We start from the raw sequence: 16,716 nt of genomic DNA, 5'->3' as shown, positions 1-16,716 counted from the left end.
TCAGCTATGAACCAATCAGATGCTTGATTTAAGCTACCTGTTTTAGTCTCGCATTGCCAGACCTTCCTTCACAGCGCTGTGGAGGAGGGTCTGAACGTGGACGGTGTGGGACAACCGGCCTAAAAAGAGGGACATCCAGCGGAATTTCTGGCGGCACCTGAACAATCCTATAAGTGGAACGTCGTTGATATAGACTACCCATTTTATAATTAGAAATCTATTACCCCTCTCTCCCTTGGATGTATAGCTTTCTCCTCTCCATTTGTTCCAAATATTCCATCCAATTGGAGGATCAATGAACATTTTAGCATTTAGCATGTTAGCCACAGAGCAGCATGCACCTGGTCCATGTGGGTGTGTTTGATTTTGGTCATTGAGCGTGCTCTCCGGGTGGTGTATTAAATCCCTGTTTAAGGTAGATGCAATCTTTTCTTTTTCTTTTTAAACCAAGTCGAGGTACAATGATGCTAACATTAACCCATAATGGCGTATTCATTGTATTGCATTGTTGTACTTGACACTGGACCAATGAACGTTTGCATTTAGAACATGAAAACCTATATGTTTTCCAGAGTGATGCTAATTTAATTTATTTTTTATTTTATCCTCACATAGTTTATCAGGACGTTTTCCATGTGACTTCTGTTTTTATTCTGTAACAGATTAAATTGCGGCGAAATACACATTGCATTACATTTACACAGATCTTTTAGTTATTATCATCTCTGTACATTACACATGTTCTTTAGAATGCATGCTGAGGTTGAACGTTCAATCACAAAATGTTTCTCTTTTATGTCATATATTCATTATAGAAAACCAAACTTTGAGAATGCAGCAGCAGTAATATTCAGCTCTCTACCCTGCTACCATAGTTGTGTCATTGTCTATGTCGCCACTAGCTAATAAACAGTCATTCTGTCAAAACCCATTTTTCCCTGCAAAGTCAAAACACCCCCTGTGCCATTCCAATGGCACTAGAAATGACAGGAAATGATACTGATTGAGGAATGTCCTTATGAATTATGACACAACACCATGCCTTCAGTTTTTGAGTCCCAAAATAGAGAGTGAAACGTTTATTCAATTTGTTTGAGTTTATAACAGTTCACTCAGCCGTATGGTTTTAAGAAAACATTTATTCACATTGATATAAGTACATTTTTGAGTGCATTTTTTTACATACTGTTTTTGTGCATGTAGGTAAATCTCTGTGTGCATTTGTCCTTGTGTACCTTCTAACAAGCATGCTTAGTCTTAAAATTCCTATGTTTGTGAATGTGCTAAATGTGATAAAAGCAAAAAACATCATCAGCGCTGCATTTTCATTTGAATACTTATTTTTTTGTACAATTTCTCTTTCACTTAAGAGAGACAGAACCCAAACAAACAGGAAACAAAGAAAGAAAAACCCAAATGTGAGATCAGGTCTTAGCAGCGGACAGATACATTTGACAGGTAATAATGAGCTTATGAACACATAGCATTCTCACACTAACAGTTAGTATCTCACATACTAATCTAGGCTACAACACTATCTCACATTCCTGAGGAGTTACCTCCTCCTCCTGTTCCTTTTTTATCCCTATATAATTTATCCTTTCTTCCTGTTAACTCCTGCGCTTTTGTCCATATCTTCCTTAACATGTCCTCCTCATCTCTCTTTCCCCTCTTTATTCCTGGACGTTGAGGATCTGTGCAGACAGTCCGTGGTGCCAGTTCTTCAGCTTGGCAAAGCGGGGCCCCTTCACCTCCGACTCAAACTTCTCTCTGATGGTGTGGAAGGCAGGTGATATTTACACTTTTAATCACATTTTTAAAGCAATAGTTCAGTATTTAGTTATATGAGATTGATACCACTGTTATTCTTTGTTCAGTAAATATGAAGCTACTGCCAGCAGCTGGTTAGCTTAGCTTAGCATGAAGACTGGACACAGGGGGAAACCGCTAGCCTAGCTCTGTCCAAAAGGTAACTAAATCTGCCTACCAGCACCTCTAAAGCTAATTATTTAACACTTTAAGTTTAAAAATGACGTGTGGTTTTGTTTGTGCAGGATTATTCTTGGCAGTGACCAGTAACCTCCTGAAGTCTCCGCTGGCTGCCTTGCATCTTGTTCTTACCTCGACTTCAACAGGGCTTCCTCATCTGGGTCTTGCACTGCATGGGTGAAAATACACAAGAGACATTTGGTAAGGAAGAACAAAAACCCAATCAGACGATAATCATCAATGAGATGATAACTGAGTCTGAACAAGAAGTGAGGATAAGCAGAGATGAGTATTGAGAAGATCAAGAGAGGAGGTAGGACAGGAAAAATGGGGGTAAGGAAGAGTCTGTGTACTGACGGTATTCAGTGCCAGTGATGTGGGCCAGCATCCTGAAGCTCTTGGACTGCAGGTTTGCAGCACGACGAGCCCATTCAGACATATCCTGATTCGTTTCTCCAGGCCTGATCACTGCCTGGTAAACCGGAGACGCACAGTCTACCACGGAGTCCTTGACAGGCAGAGCTCCACTGCAGGGTAGAGAGTACTGTTAGAGCTCTAAGTGTGTAGTATGTACTGTATGTAAAGCCCCCAAATATAATAGATGACCATAATGTATTAAATGCATATGATGTATGAAGTTGTTAAATTGGATTTCATTATGGGCAGTTATTACATTAAGATCGTAATTGTAATTGTTACTCATACAATGTCTTTGTGTTGTCCCATAGTTCCACATAAAAGGTGCCTGTACTGTGGCGTACAGTAGATACTGAAGTGAGATTACACAACAACATGACTGGATAGTTTTTTTAATGAGTGTTAGAAAAGTGAGTCAATACTGATCGAGCACTAGTCATTTGAAAACCTTTGATTTGATACTCAGAACATTCCCATGCCATGAAATCCCATCATTTTAACGAGACTGTGATGATATTGGCTGCTTTTTAAGAGGATGTCTCGAAAAAAAAGAAAAACCTAAACACAACTCACACTTCGAATAAAGTACCTCTAAGTACTTCCAGATACACATAAAATGACCTCTTTGTTAGTGAGTTTGTACAGTATGACACATTAAATTTTTTTTTTTTAAATGAACATATATATGCTGTAGAATTTGCATTTCATTTTCAGGAATGTTATTTATTATAATATTAATTCTAATCATATTAATATTATAATACTTCAGGGATATTAGTTCATGAAACACAGAGCAACGCACAAGCTGTTATGAAATAATGAGACAAAGGAGACGCGTATGAGGAGAGGCGGGAAAGAAAAGGAGCGCTGCTGTACTTACGACAAGGGGGAGCCCGCCTCCTCACTGAGGTCACAACCAGGAAGGAAGGGGAGGGATGGGTGGAGGACAGCACAGGTGTGGTTGGTCGTTTTTTTTTTTTTGTGTGGATGGAATGAGCAGAGGAAAGTGGGTGAAAAGCACGGAGGAATACGTGGCACGGACACAGACAACATGGAAAAGCCCGGGCATACAGTAAAGTATCTGAGTGGTAGGAGCACAGGCTTCTATGTTTGTTTTTTGGCTTTTCAGAAAGATTGTCTAAAAGGGTTGATTCACCATAATTCATTCACCCAGAGAACATTTTTTTTCACTTTTGTTACAGATATCCAGCATCTATTTTATTGACTTCCTCAAAATGATTTGGAATTAAAACAAGAAAAGCCTCCTGGATAATTTATCAAGATGTCATGTTAGGGCCATGAGTTTTAATTATTTCAACTTAATTTCTAAAAGGACCATTCTTTCTGTAAGCTTTGCACTCTGAATGACACAAATACCCATGAGCCTCAGCAGATGTTGCTATGGAGAAAAAGGCCTGAATTAGAGATTTGGCAAATTCACAATGCCTCATTTTTGGTGTTGGGAACAAGACGCAGCACCATAGCTGCCAAACCCTGAACAAATCCACTTTGCAGCTTTATGGAGGAGGAAAATATTTTATGGGGTATGTTTTTTTGTTTTTTTGTAATTCGGGTGAACTGATCCTTTAATTTATCAACATGCAGGTCGGTTTAATCAGTGTGATGAAAAGTGCATGAGAGAGAGCGCATAAAAGACTGGAGAAAGGATTAGTTTGGTTTTGTGACCTCACCTGTCATGTCCCTTGGCCTGCGACTGCCCTGCGATAGCGTCCATGATGGCGTCCTGTGAGTACATGCTGATTGGTGTGTTGTACTGGGCGTGAACAATGGTGGCCTTCCCCCCCGGACCCCTCACCTCAATCGGCTTGTGGGTGGACAGGGCCGAGTCTTTCAGAGCAGTGGGGTTGAAGCTGGGAGTGTACTCAACACTGTCAGTGTCAGGAGGTGGGTAGGGGTCAAAGGTCAGTAAAGAGGAGGTGGGGATGTTTCAGGTGCAGAGGTGAAAATGAGAGGTTAACAGACAGGGGGAGGAGAGGGGAATTTGTGAGTAAAGAAATGACAGAGAAAGCACTAAAGTGAAGGGAGGAAACTGGGTCAATGTGTAGTAATACAGCTGACTGACAGGTGGGGCTGTTGCATCACTTAATATTAGTTTTAGAGATCCAATATGTACGCTCACCCACACACACCAAATACACATTGCACTTCACTGTAGCTGTGTCCCAATTCCATACTACATAGAAATTGCATTTTTGTTAGGGGGTTCACACTCAAAAAATGTTGAGACTGGTGAGACAATTAATTAATTAAATCCACTATGTGTAGAACTTGTTTCTGAATTTGCGCACCCTAATGGAAGGAAGGATTCTAAGATGAATGGGCTGCACCAACTTTCACCTGGATTGTCTCATATTTCTACAAACAAAAACTCATCACAATAATTGGACAGATGATGTAATCACATCAAAATCCCCACATAGTGGCTTTATGTTCAATTAGGAGTATTATAGCTTTTGAAACAGGATACAATACATATTACTACGTGGCATTTATTAATGTGGAATTGGGACTGAGGCTTCATCCATCACGACTTGCAGCTAAACAACCACTGTAAACCAGAATACAGTTGAAAAAAATCCAAACATGCTAAAGTTTCACAACAGCCAAACTGATTATTATCTACATATTCCACAGTGGAATAGACACACCGCAGATTATGTTTTACACTACTGCCAAACATGGAAGTATAACAAGCATACAAAACGCTAACGCACATGAATTTATACATGGATTTGCAGTAAGAAACCGCAAATCCAGTAATATATTAAAGCTGAGCACAACCAGCAGAGGTTGTGCTCTGCTATATATATATATATATATATATATATATATATATATATATATATATATATATATATATCATAGTAAGGTAGATATCATATATATCATAGTAGGGTATAAGTAGGGTATGAGCTCAACATTAAAATGATTACTTAAGAAAAAGCGCTAAATATAATAAAGTATCAAAAAGAAAAGTACTAATTTTTGTTTTGTTTTTAAACTGGGGTAATGTGTTAGTAACTCTATATTTAGTCAAGTCAAAATACTCTTTTATCTATGAACTTACTAGCACTACAGCTGTTAGATAGATGTAGTGAAGTATAAAGTATAAAGGAAGTAGTAGAAGAAAAAGTAGAAAGTCTCACAATTTACTCAAGTAAAGTAGCAGTACCTTAAAACTGTACTGAAGTACAGTACTTGAGTAGATGTACTTTTTTACCTTCCACTTCCGGGGAACAGATGCTGTTAAGAACATGTTACCAGAAGAAACAAATGATCAGCACACTCAATATGCTGTTAAAGTTACATTGAAGGCTAAAGCTTTAGTTCAACTTCACGCACATGAATGCATGTTTGACACGTCACACCAAAATCACTAAAAACGAATACTCTCCGCCTATGCATACTTCATGCACATTTACTACTGAAAAATGCAACGGTACTGACTTTGCAGCTGTGTTTGCGATAACCTGAAACACACCAGAGTGGCACAGACAGACAGAAGGAGACAGAGAAGGAGAGAATGTAATAAATCACCAGAGATTATTTTAATAACAATGGCACCGTGTGTGTGTTTGTAGGAAATGATCCAACTATAGCATATGCTGTTATCCCATGTACAGGTCAGAATAGCAACAGTTTGTCATCACTGGGATATTTCCCAGCTTCCCCTGCATCATCAGGAGTGACTGACAAGAGCAGAGACCTCTCTGTCACATTAAGCAGAGACACATTTAGCACAGAACAGCCACAAATATACACAACTACACAAACACAACATATGCCACGTGATGACTTATGTCAAGAATGTAGCCGTTACATATAGACAAATCCGAGTAGATAAGATGCCATTACCGCAATTGCTGGCACCTCAGTTGTAAACCCACTTATAATACTGCAATGTATGTAAAGGAATGAACTTTTAATCATTGTCCAACACATCCTGTAGAACCAGTTATATGTTAAAAAGTTAAAGTTTCATGGATTATACTTATTTAATGCCATTTGAAGACCATATTTTAAACAAAATTTAGTTCCGATTTAACAGACAAGACATATTTTCTGGGCTTCCAGATTAGCACAAACTACCTTCACCTGTCAGAGGGGACTAATGCTGACTGTGATCAAACCCAAAAATCTCTGGTTTTATTACAATTTTAAATGTGTTCAGTTCCACTCTGCCACCGCAGTAATGTGCTTGTGAGTGCAACACATAATTCAGCCGGTGGATTCTTCCATACAGTACATGGATGTGTTCAGGGTACAGGAAGTAGAATGTGCTTAGCAGCACCTCACCCACATGTGGGACATCTCCCTCCAGAGAGGGGGAGCTATCTCAGGTTTGGCAGGGGGTCTTCCAGGGGATTCAGGATGGTGGTGTGTAACCAGAGCGGAACATTCCCTGACCAACAGCTGCTCTCTCCTGTGTGTGTGTGTGTGTGTGTGTGTGTGTGTGTGTGTGTGTGTGTGTGTGTGTGTGTGTGTGTGTGTGTGTGTGTGTGCGTGTGGAATAAGAAGTCTCTATGTGCTCGGTGAGGTGGGGTCGCTGGTATGATACTGTCGTCATCGTCCCTGCAGTCTGCCTGGAGCACATTCCCTGACACCAGACTTACCGTTGGCCTTTACTGTAAAGCAGCTCTGCTCCAGAGGGGAAACACATTAGTGAGGATTGATATCTGGATGTGATATGTCAGAGGCAAAGCAGATTGCATTCATGACTGAGGCTTCACCCAAATGCATGCCATCCACTGGTCCAGTGTGCAACATTAGCCTTAACTTAACTCCCACTGAACTCTACTCAGTGCCGCACACAGTATAGTTAAGATAAAGGCGTTGCTGATTTGGCCCTACATACTTGGCAAAAATGGCATAATCTAGGGTCGACACAAGCCTTTTTGGGACACCCAACAGTGCAAATGTGTACTCATACAAATAACCTAAATATTAGCTGTTTTTGACTGTGTCATTCTAACAGAATCAGGTGATATTCTATTATATATATGTTTCTTATTGTCAACAAATCCCCCAAATAACAAGTATTGTCTGTGTAATGAAAGCCGGATCTTATTCCCCCCCTGCTGCACCAAATGACATGTACCTTCATGACGAGGAACAGGGGCCCTGTAGTTTATTTTGAGTCAACCTTACAAACGCTGTTCTGCTGCCGTAAATCCTCACTAGAGGACAGGTTCCCAACCTGGAGGGTTGACAAACTTCACGGGGGTCGTGAGACCTTTTTAATTTGAAGAGATGTAAGACAACTTTTTTTTTTTTTTTAAATATACAGTTGGCATATATCTCTGCATTTCATTTATTTCTGTAAAGAAAACTAACTAAACTTAAGTATCCATCCACATATTAAGTATCCATTACAAAAATTCACTTAGTCTGGGGTTGTCAGTTTACTCAATGATAGAAAAGGGGTCCCTTTGGGAAAAGGTTATGAACCACTGCACTAGAGCACCAAATGTCTATTAATACCCGACTAAAAATAGTCCCCAACAAATGCAGTACTTACCCCTGTTTGAATAATGTTCACTAAAAACTGTGCCCAACGTTTTTAGAAAGTTACTAAGCCTTTTTTTTTTTTAAATAGAAGACTCACGTCTTTGGTAGGAGAAAATAGGTCTGAGGCTCAGACAAGGTAAGGAAGTCAGAAAGTATTGAGAAATGATGGTGTTTTTCTTTTCCGTGTTCACAAAATAAAATATATAGAACATCGTCACCATTATACTTTAACGTCTTCTGATTTGTTATAGCAGTGTCAAAATCCAAAATGGATAAAGAGCACACAAAGTTACCATTTTTGTTCCATGTAAGACAACAACTGGCAGTGTCTTGACATCCGTTTGATGCTTTCAGAGTTTGCTATGGCCGTTAGTTGACCAATGTCAAGTAATGTGGCGCTCTGCAAGGCAGCCACAGTGTGTTGTACTTTTCTAGCGCCCCAGACGCTCCAAAGTTTCCTATAGCCCTCTCCAAATGTTTTATTCTTTTAATCCATAATGTATAATGACCCACAAATGGCCAAATATACTAAAATATCGTTGGGTAAACTAATTATGATAGCATTATAAGTAAAAGTTAATCCACAACTATTTTTTATAATCAATTCATTAAATGTTCCAGCTTTTTGAATGTGAATAGTTTCTGTGTTAGTATTCTGTGATAGTAAATGAAGTCAATGGCTTCTGTACAGTTGGTCGGACAAAATTAAATATTTGAAGATGTCACTTCGCTCCAGGAACGTGATGAGCATTTATAACTATTCTGTAGACCAAACAATTATCAATCTAAAGATAAATTGAAATAAAAGTCATTGTTAGTAGCAGCCCTAGAATATTTAAATAATTAAAAAAGGAACCTACAAAAAGTTTATATTTTAAAATATTAACATACCTCTAGTGGCTGAGGGCCGACTGCTGTAGCAACAAATCGTCACCTTCCTGTAACCTCACCAGCAATTAAAAATGTATATATATACACTTAACAAGCAAGGCTCTGGTTTTCCAGGAAAACAGGATTAATGAGGACAAAGGGAGATACATTTGTTTTAAGATAAAAAATTATAATAATAAAGCCTCAAAAAGGGAAATCAGGGAGCTGGAGCAGTAAAAAGAGTTCTTTAAAAAGATTTTTTGCAACATCATCGCCCTAGTTTCATTCCTGTATTCTGATCTCCTGCAACTCTGTTACCTGGAGGCCGGCCAGGTATGTTTGTGTGTACACTCCCGAAATAGTGCTATGTGAGAGATGAATGACTGCTGGGATAGCAATGGAAAGTTCTGAGTATATTTTTACATCATGGTCCTTGGTTAATGTGAGATTAAATTGGAAGGGTGTGATGTGCATTTGCTTCATTCCTCCAGAGTGAAAAGCAGTACTTTTGTTTTGTTACGTCAGCTGGTGGTTGGTTTTTGGGTTATCACTCAAGAAGTTAAATTGTTTCTCTTAGTATTACAAATCTCTATGGTAACCTACCCCAGTGATGAAACTCCCCGGGAAGCTGCCGACCCCTGTCCTAACTTGCCCTGCATCAGCATCATTTCTCTGACAGTTTCGGGAGAGTAAAGGCCAACTGGGGAATTGTACTGCCCCCATTGGCCTGGTGTAGATACGGAAAATGGTGTGGAGGAGGCAGGAGCTTTGGCCAGGGTCGAGAGGAGCTCTGGATCCTTTTTAGGAACTTGGAAGAGATTCCCTTTGGATGGCTTTTTATCCTGTAAAAATTCATAGGACAGTGGCTGCTCCATTTGAACTTCCTCTCCACAATGTTTAGGTCCAACCTCCTCTTTAACTTTTTCTAACTCCTTAAAAAAATGAGAAGAGATCAAGATATATAGAAAAGAAAGCTTTAAAGTCAAACAAGAGTAAAGGCATCAACTTGTCTTGTTTGCTGACCCCTGACCTCTGCACAGGCCTCCTTGCAGTTGCACTGTAAATATTTGACACTAGAGGGCAGCAGGAAACTGCCTGATGGCATCATTAAAGAATTGTGAAGATTATAGTCTCATAGACAGGACAAGAATGCATAACACGTATGACAGACATACAAACAAACATGTACAAGTATGCAGATGTACAACTGAAATTTCTTTGTGTTAATTTATCCATTTGTTGATTGTTGTTGTGGGTGTGTGTACCTTCTGGTGAGGGATGACTGGCATAGGTGAGTCCATTCTTGGAGTGGAAAATGCTGCAGCACGTCTTGATCTGAAGTTTAAATGACAAAATATCCCTTTAAAATAAACTGTTACATCATATTTTGCCACTTTGTTTTTGACAATCAAAAAAGGAAAAATAAATCAGCCATTAGCAAATCATGAGTACCAAGTGGGGTATACCTTTGTAGGTACATCTTGTTATTATTATATAGTCCCAGCCATTTATAACACTGACTTCCTCCTAAACCCCCACACTGATTTGTCTTTTTCCTGTTCTTTCTGCAGGTAATATCCAGTACCTGAAAATGTGCTTCTTTATCATCTACTTAAGTTTAATGGAGACAGGTGTTTTGGTGTAAGTATACTGGTTGTTTACTTCTGCATAGTGAGTGACAGTTTGGTGGTGGCAGACTTGATCTTGTTTTGGGCCTCCATGTGCGTCATCCCCTCAGTGCTGACCCCATCTATGGCTGAGATGATGTCACCCTGGGCCAGGCTGCCGCCCACTGCCTTGCTGCCCGGAGTTATCTATGGAGGGGTCAAGAGAGCAGGTCACACTCGGACCACTGACACAGATTCCTTAAAAAACAAACAAGCAACTCAATAAATAAGCCTTGAAGAGGTAGAGGAGAAAAGCTGATGAAGCTACATTAATCATTTATCAGCTCTGCAGATAAAGGGCTGGTTAAAATGTCTGTCTTAGGTTTATCAGCAGAGTGGAACCACATTTTTATCTAAGATACTAATCGGTTGCCACAGCTGCAAACAAGATTGTCTGACACCAAAATAAATAAATAGAAAAGCAGCAGGATGTCTAGTAACATAGCCATGATGTGTGCAGGACAGGGATACATGGTACAGGAACTGTGACTCAAACTATTGATACAGTCTGTGCATAGTGACTGATCGTTAAATCCAAGAAATCTTTTTCAAAAATGATTTTATGTTGTAGATAATGTAAACTGCAACCTTGCAAATCTTTATTTTCATTTTCAAAAGAGCATGTTTTTTTTAGTTTTTTTTTCCATTGTCAGCCACACATTGACCTTCAGCTGAATCCTCATGCTCCTGGCCCCGCGACAAAGCCAGACTTTAGCGCTTAAACTACACAGAGAAGAGCTTTAAGTGAGCCCAGAGGCCTGGGATATACAGTACTGGGTCTAGGCCTACAGTGAACTCGTTAAAGAGTTAAAAATAAGCAACGCTATTGATGCCTCTAGCTTCAATATGATTGACCCTACTGAGCCCCCCTTCATCCCCCAAACACACACGCCACACTCCTCCCACACACCTGCTGCTGACATTCATCCAAGACCTCCTTGATTCTATCTTTTTTTCTATTTACATTACGTAGTTCTCTCTACAATCCACACTTTATCTGCATTATTTCACCACTTCACATCACAGTCCTCAGTTCTGCTTTTTCTTAGACTGTAACTCTCGTCCTTGTTACTCCTGTCAACATTTCTCCTTTGTGTGTGTGTGTGTGTGTATGTGTAAACAGTTACAATAGGTGGTAGGAGGTGGAAAAAGCAAGAAGAAAGAACCTTATTGCTGCACGCCTGCCACAGCGTGATCAAACACACATGTAGACACATGTGCCCGACCACTCTGGCATGCATGTTTTCATGTGCATCAGACACTACATACATACATACATACATACATACATACATATATATATATATATATATATATATATATATATATATATATATATATATATATATATATATATATATATATATATATATATATATATATATACATATAAGTATATGTATATATAAAATATAACAGATGACAAACATGAAATTAATATGAGGACTGATTTCTTAAATTGTTTTATTTTTAATGAAAGACCGACACATCTTGGATTTTCCTCCTTGAAGTTCCCTTTTTAAAAATGTTCCTTGCATATTTTATATCTAAAAATATATATATCAATCCATAAAAGATACCTATGCGTCTTTCAATTATTGATGGTGTTCAGAAAAATGTTTCCATTTATTTAGCCTTAAGAGGGCATGTAAATAGAGTTAAGTGTCTATTTAAGGAGACTCATATTTCAGCCTTTTTTCAGAATTTTAGCTATGACAACCCCACTAATAGTCATGGAAATGTATTGTTTAGTGTGTCACTTATTTAATGGACAATGCTTCAGCTTGGAATTTCCTTATAATATAATTCTTAGCAAAAGTGGGCTGAAATCCAAACCGCAGCAGTGTTACGTCAAACTGTAATGGTAGCCCAAGTTGTCATGTCAAGCTGCTGTGTTGTATATGAACCTGTCAGAGCCCAACACCACCACAGGATTAACTCAAATCCAATGATACAATGTTATGCTGGACACAAATTAAAGCCCCCTGGTTAAGGGTTTAGGAGACAATGAACTAACAGAGGTCTGGAGCCGTGAATCTGTATAGATCACCAGCTGAGCATCAATCAGAGCGTTAATGTCCACGCTGTTAGTGTCCAGGAAGCCTCAACTCCACTACCTTATTCTCATCTCATGAATCTCTCAAATCCTCCATCCATCCATTCTTCTTCACAATGATGCTGTTCTCTCAGGAGCAGCTACAAAAAGGTGAAGCCGAAACTGAACTATAAGCAAGGAATAAAGCTTACTAAAGGTAACACAAGCTGCCATTAGCTTCCTTGCTCTTCTTGCTTCTTTCCTGCCCCATTCCCACCCGTCTCCATCCATCCACCTCTCCTCTAGTGCTATTTAAAGGAAACGCTGTAAATACACCAGCAGTCCTGCCAGAGAGAGAGACACCCAGTCTCTCTGTTGCAAAGGTTAAAACTAATTAATTTCTTGAGTGACACTTCACTTCCCCACTGTTTCTTAAATTCTAAATAAAAAGTTTAGGCAAATAAGCTTAATTTATACCAATGGTTTAGAATGTATTAATGTACATACAAGAAAATAAAAAGTATTTGTGTTTTTGTGTTCTTTAATCATCTTCTTTGTCTGCTGTCATTTGTGACAATAAAAACTTTAACCATGTACTCAATGTAATGTAATTATATCTCAATATCATCAAAATAACTAATCTTGAACAATGATTTGAGTGTGCTGAGCTTAAAAGTAGTTCCACTTTAGTCAATCTGTAATTAATCAACTTGACATTTGAGGTTTCATGTAATGTAATCAAAGTAAATGTTATACCTGTTTTTTTAAAAGCAATTTCAAGTTAAAGAAAATTCACAGCAGTAAAGGTTACCCAATGTAGCAGCACCTCTACTCCAGTTAAACTATTCCAGTCTTTCCACTGCTGCTCTATTCTAGAAATCTCTCTGGACATTACATCTGAGCCTCCCTGCCATCATCACTTACAGCAACATTACATAACCGCCACTCAGCCACTGCTCACAAACACAAATCACACCTGCGCACATGCATATAAAGTATGCACATGCATTGACATGCAACACGTTAATGTAAAACCAAGTGAGAACGTGATTTCCAGGTGAAGAGGATAAAACGGGGTTATATGTGGTTTGGAAAATAAGTTTGTAGACATCTAGGTTACATTTAATTGTTTTTAAGGATTGTATTTTACAGTGTAGGAGGTCCTTTAATAAACCTGCTTCACTTAGTCATTTAACAGAAGTAAGATGTAACCTACACGTCTAAACAACCTTTACTTTTAAACCTAATTTGTTTTTTACTGAGCCTACATATACTTTCACCTGCAAAAAACCAAATGGTGCTTATTCCGATATCCACGCATGGAAAATGTGATAAAAGTGTGTGTGTTTTTAAGTTAAAGGGTTCTGTGTTTACATTATTGTGCATGTTGGTTCTTTATTATGTTTGAGTAGAACAATTTGGCAGACTCAGTCAATCAGTGTACCATGTTTGAAGATCATAAGTTTCAGTTTGAAATCATTCGTGAACTATTTTGTCATCATAATGTAATGCTGCCAGTGCATTGTTTTGTCCCAATGGATTATCATGTTTGTGAAATACTTTGTCAGTGTCACATTTTGGGTTACTTATTCTTTATTTGCGAGTTGCTTTTGTTACAGCAGCCTGTGTGACTCTGTCCTTACCCTGGAGATGGTGAGCGGCATGTTGAAGTCCTTTCCTCCCTGTAGTCTGAAGCCCCATGGAGCGGGGCCATTCAGAGTCACTGTGTACGCACTCATCTTCGGTTAAATGTCAACACTCCTCCTGCTAATAACTCCTGCTGGCTGTGTGGTTTCTCCTCCTGCTCGGTGTGCCCGTGTTCTCCGTCCTCCCCTGCTATCCTTTTGTCCCTGTTGGCTTCGGTGGTTGCTTCTTCTCCGTCAGCCTTGGCTTTACTACCGTCTCTCCCTGTCTGCTCCCAGCTCTCAGGACAAACACCCTGGGTGGTGGTGCTGCTGGTGGTTCAGGTGCTATGGAACCTCTGTGACACATACAAAGGCATACATTCATGCACACAGATACACATATGTGTAGATAGACACACACCGAAAGAGTGCAGAGCTAAGCTGAGCCACTGCAGAACAACAGTAAACTGATTCTGACTAGAGCCACAAAAAACCTCTTCTAACTATACTATGTTAACCAAAAAATCCCTAAACAAACCTCAAATTTTAAGTACAAACTCTAAAAAGTCAACTTTAAACTTTATATTAAGAGAGAGGAGTTTCTTGCCTGCAGAGTTGCTGAGGACGAGGGGCAGACAGACTAAGAATAGCTGAGGTGAGCATAGACACAGAGGCCCTGGCCCTTATAAGGCTTGTAACACGAAGCCCCAGAATGCTTCACTGCCGATTCACATCGCCAATATAGACCCCTCTTACTGCAACACATTCTCCCTCTCTCTTTCTCCCTCTCTTAGTACTATCAGTTCATGCTGCTAGCACCCTGTTATCTGTAATAAGTGTCTGTGCACTGATGTCATTCGCTTTCATTCCGCTCGAGAAAAGGAAACAACAAATTACATGGCACCGTTTTCCTAGAAACACCCTCACTAAGTTGACAGAGTCCTGTGTTGTGCATGTGATTCGGAGCAATTCCGTTAGAAACCAACCACAGCTGTGAAGTGAAACACAATCGGGAATCTGACATTGTTTAATAGGTGGTGACTGACTTTACTTTTTGATCATGTCCTGGTATATAACATGCACACACCTTGAATTTGAGAAGTTTGTGAAGTTTGTGCACTGGTGTGATTCTGAACAACTGATTTTAAAAGACAAGAGATGGTAGAGCAGTAAGTGAACATGAGCCAGTAATGATTCATAGCAAATCTATCACTCAAGACAGCGCTTATCAATAGCTAGGACTACCGGTCCTAGTGAAGACACACACTGTTGGAGATTTCATGTTAAATACCTTAACTCCAAATCTACTCCATTATATGTAAGTTTTCTGGTGTTAAAAATTCATACACTTACAGTTATTTGCTTTGTTGCTGAGGGTTACCGTAGATTAGAAGATTGACACCACTCTCGTGTCCATATGTTAAAGAAGTTAGCTTAGCATGAAGACTGGAATGGTGGTAACAGTTTAGCTCTGTCAAAGGTTAAACAAATCTGCTTATTAACACAACTACATTTACTAATGAACAGTTTTCATAAAAATGTGCTTGTGTACGCATTTAACTTTACATTGTAGTCAGCAAGTGATTAGCGAATGATAGTATTTTCCGTAATGAGGAAAAGTGAGATACATGTATATGTGCATATAGAAAGGTAGAAAGCAAACCAAAATGACTAAGCGCTTATGGGTAAATCAACATTAAAAGTTGTTTTTGTGCCTTTAACTGCATGAATCAGACTGCAGCATTACCTAGCTCTAGTGATATGTCAGAGCCCCTGGATTTTACGTGGTGCAAAGTACTAAGGGTGGTGCACAGACTCTGGTTATGAAGAAACATTTGTTTTAATTTAAGACAGCTCACACTCTTGGTGAGATATTAATCAGTACACAAACAGAAAGAAATTACAATTTGATACAACATGTTAATTAGCTGGTCTTTGACTGCCCGTAAACAGAATTTTTTATTTTGGACAAAGCCAGACTAGAGCCGTTTTCTCATATGAACTCTGGACATTGTTCGAAGTTGCTCTTTTTTCTTTATATGTAGCACACAACGGGAGATTGTCCATCTCAGAAGTATTCTTACCTACTGGAAATACTCTGTTTGGTTTAGGTGAGGGGTGGCACCTGGGTAAAGCGGAGGCAGGACATGACTTGGATTACACCACGGCTAAAGCCGCTTCTTAATTTGGTCATAAACAACCTTAAGCGTCTTGCCGTTCCTTAAATTTGTCAATTTTGGCGTCGGCCCTTACCAAAAGAAGTTCCTGAATGTTGTAGTCTTTTCAGTTTAGTCTCGCATTGCCAGAACTACCTCCACGGCGCTGCGTACGAGGGTCTGGCTAGTCCACACAGCATTCCGGGATAGGAGAAAAACATAATCTGTTTTTTTTGGCATTTCTTTAAAACAATCACAATTGTCATCGGCTGCACTAAGCTCCGCAAGGAGACGCTGCAAAATAGCCTCGGGAAGGAACTTGTTTGGTGGAACATGTACATTCAAAAGTTGTTTTAGTCGTGCGAGAGAAAACTCAGATTGGACAGATAGTCTATAGCTAGCTGTCTCAATTTACCCTGCAGAGCTCT

The 16,716-nt window shown here is 39.3% G+C and overlaps 1 protein-coding gene across 2 annotated transcripts; it reads right to left on the bottom strand.

The window, feature by feature from the left end:
- Window positions 1-1,043: 1,043 nt before the first annotated feature.
- Window positions 1,044-14,488, bottom strand: ldb3b (LIM domain binding 3b). 2 transcript variants are annotated; one of them, XM_028567114.1, is made up of 9 exons: window positions 14,151-14,488; window positions 10,468-10,619; window positions 10,071-10,140; window positions 5,875-5,897; window positions 4,098-4,295; window positions 3,287-3,310; window positions 2,347-2,516; window positions 2,122-2,158; window positions 1,044-1,770 (listed from the first exon to the last, which is right to left on the bottom strand). In XM_028567114.1, the coding sequence occupies exons 1-9, from the start codon at window positions 14,244-14,246 to the stop codon at window positions 1,674-1,676; spliced, it is 867 nt and encodes a 288-aa protein (XP_028422915.1). In that variant the 5' UTR covers window positions 14,247-14,488; the 3' UTR covers window positions 1,044-1,673. The 2 variants fall into 2 exon arrangements, with proteins under 2 accessions (XP_028422915.1, XP_028422916.1); XM_028567115.1 differs by lacking the exon at window positions 3,287-3,310.
- Between the last annotated feature and the right edge of the window lie 2,228 nt (window positions 14,489-16,716).

Source organism: Perca flavescens, chromosome 21 (assembly GCF_004354835.1).
Source record: "Perca flavescens isolate YP-PL-M2 chromosome 21, PFLA_1.0, whole genome shotgun sequence".
Taxonomy (NCBI): Eukaryota; Metazoa; Chordata; class Actinopteri; order Perciformes; family Percidae; genus Perca; species Perca flavescens.
This window is presented reverse-complemented; position numbering and strand designations above follow the sequence as displayed.

What these genes read in the sequence shown, in the direction of transcription:
- ldb3b (XM_028567114.1), bottom strand. Translation starts at nt 14,246, where the DNA reads ATGAGTGCGTACACAGTGACTCTGAATGGCCCCGCTCCATGGGGCTTC. An exon ending in CTGTCACTCACTATGCAGAA is followed by an intron (nt 10,141 to 10,467) that starts GTAAACAACCAG and finishes TTTAAACTTCAG; the next exon opens with ATCAAGACGTGCTGCAGCAT. An exon ending in GAAGCCCTGTTGAAGTCGAG is followed by an intron (nt 1,771 to 2,121) that starts GTAAGAACAAGA and finishes CCACACCATCAG; the next exon opens with AGAGAAGTTTGAGTCGGAGG.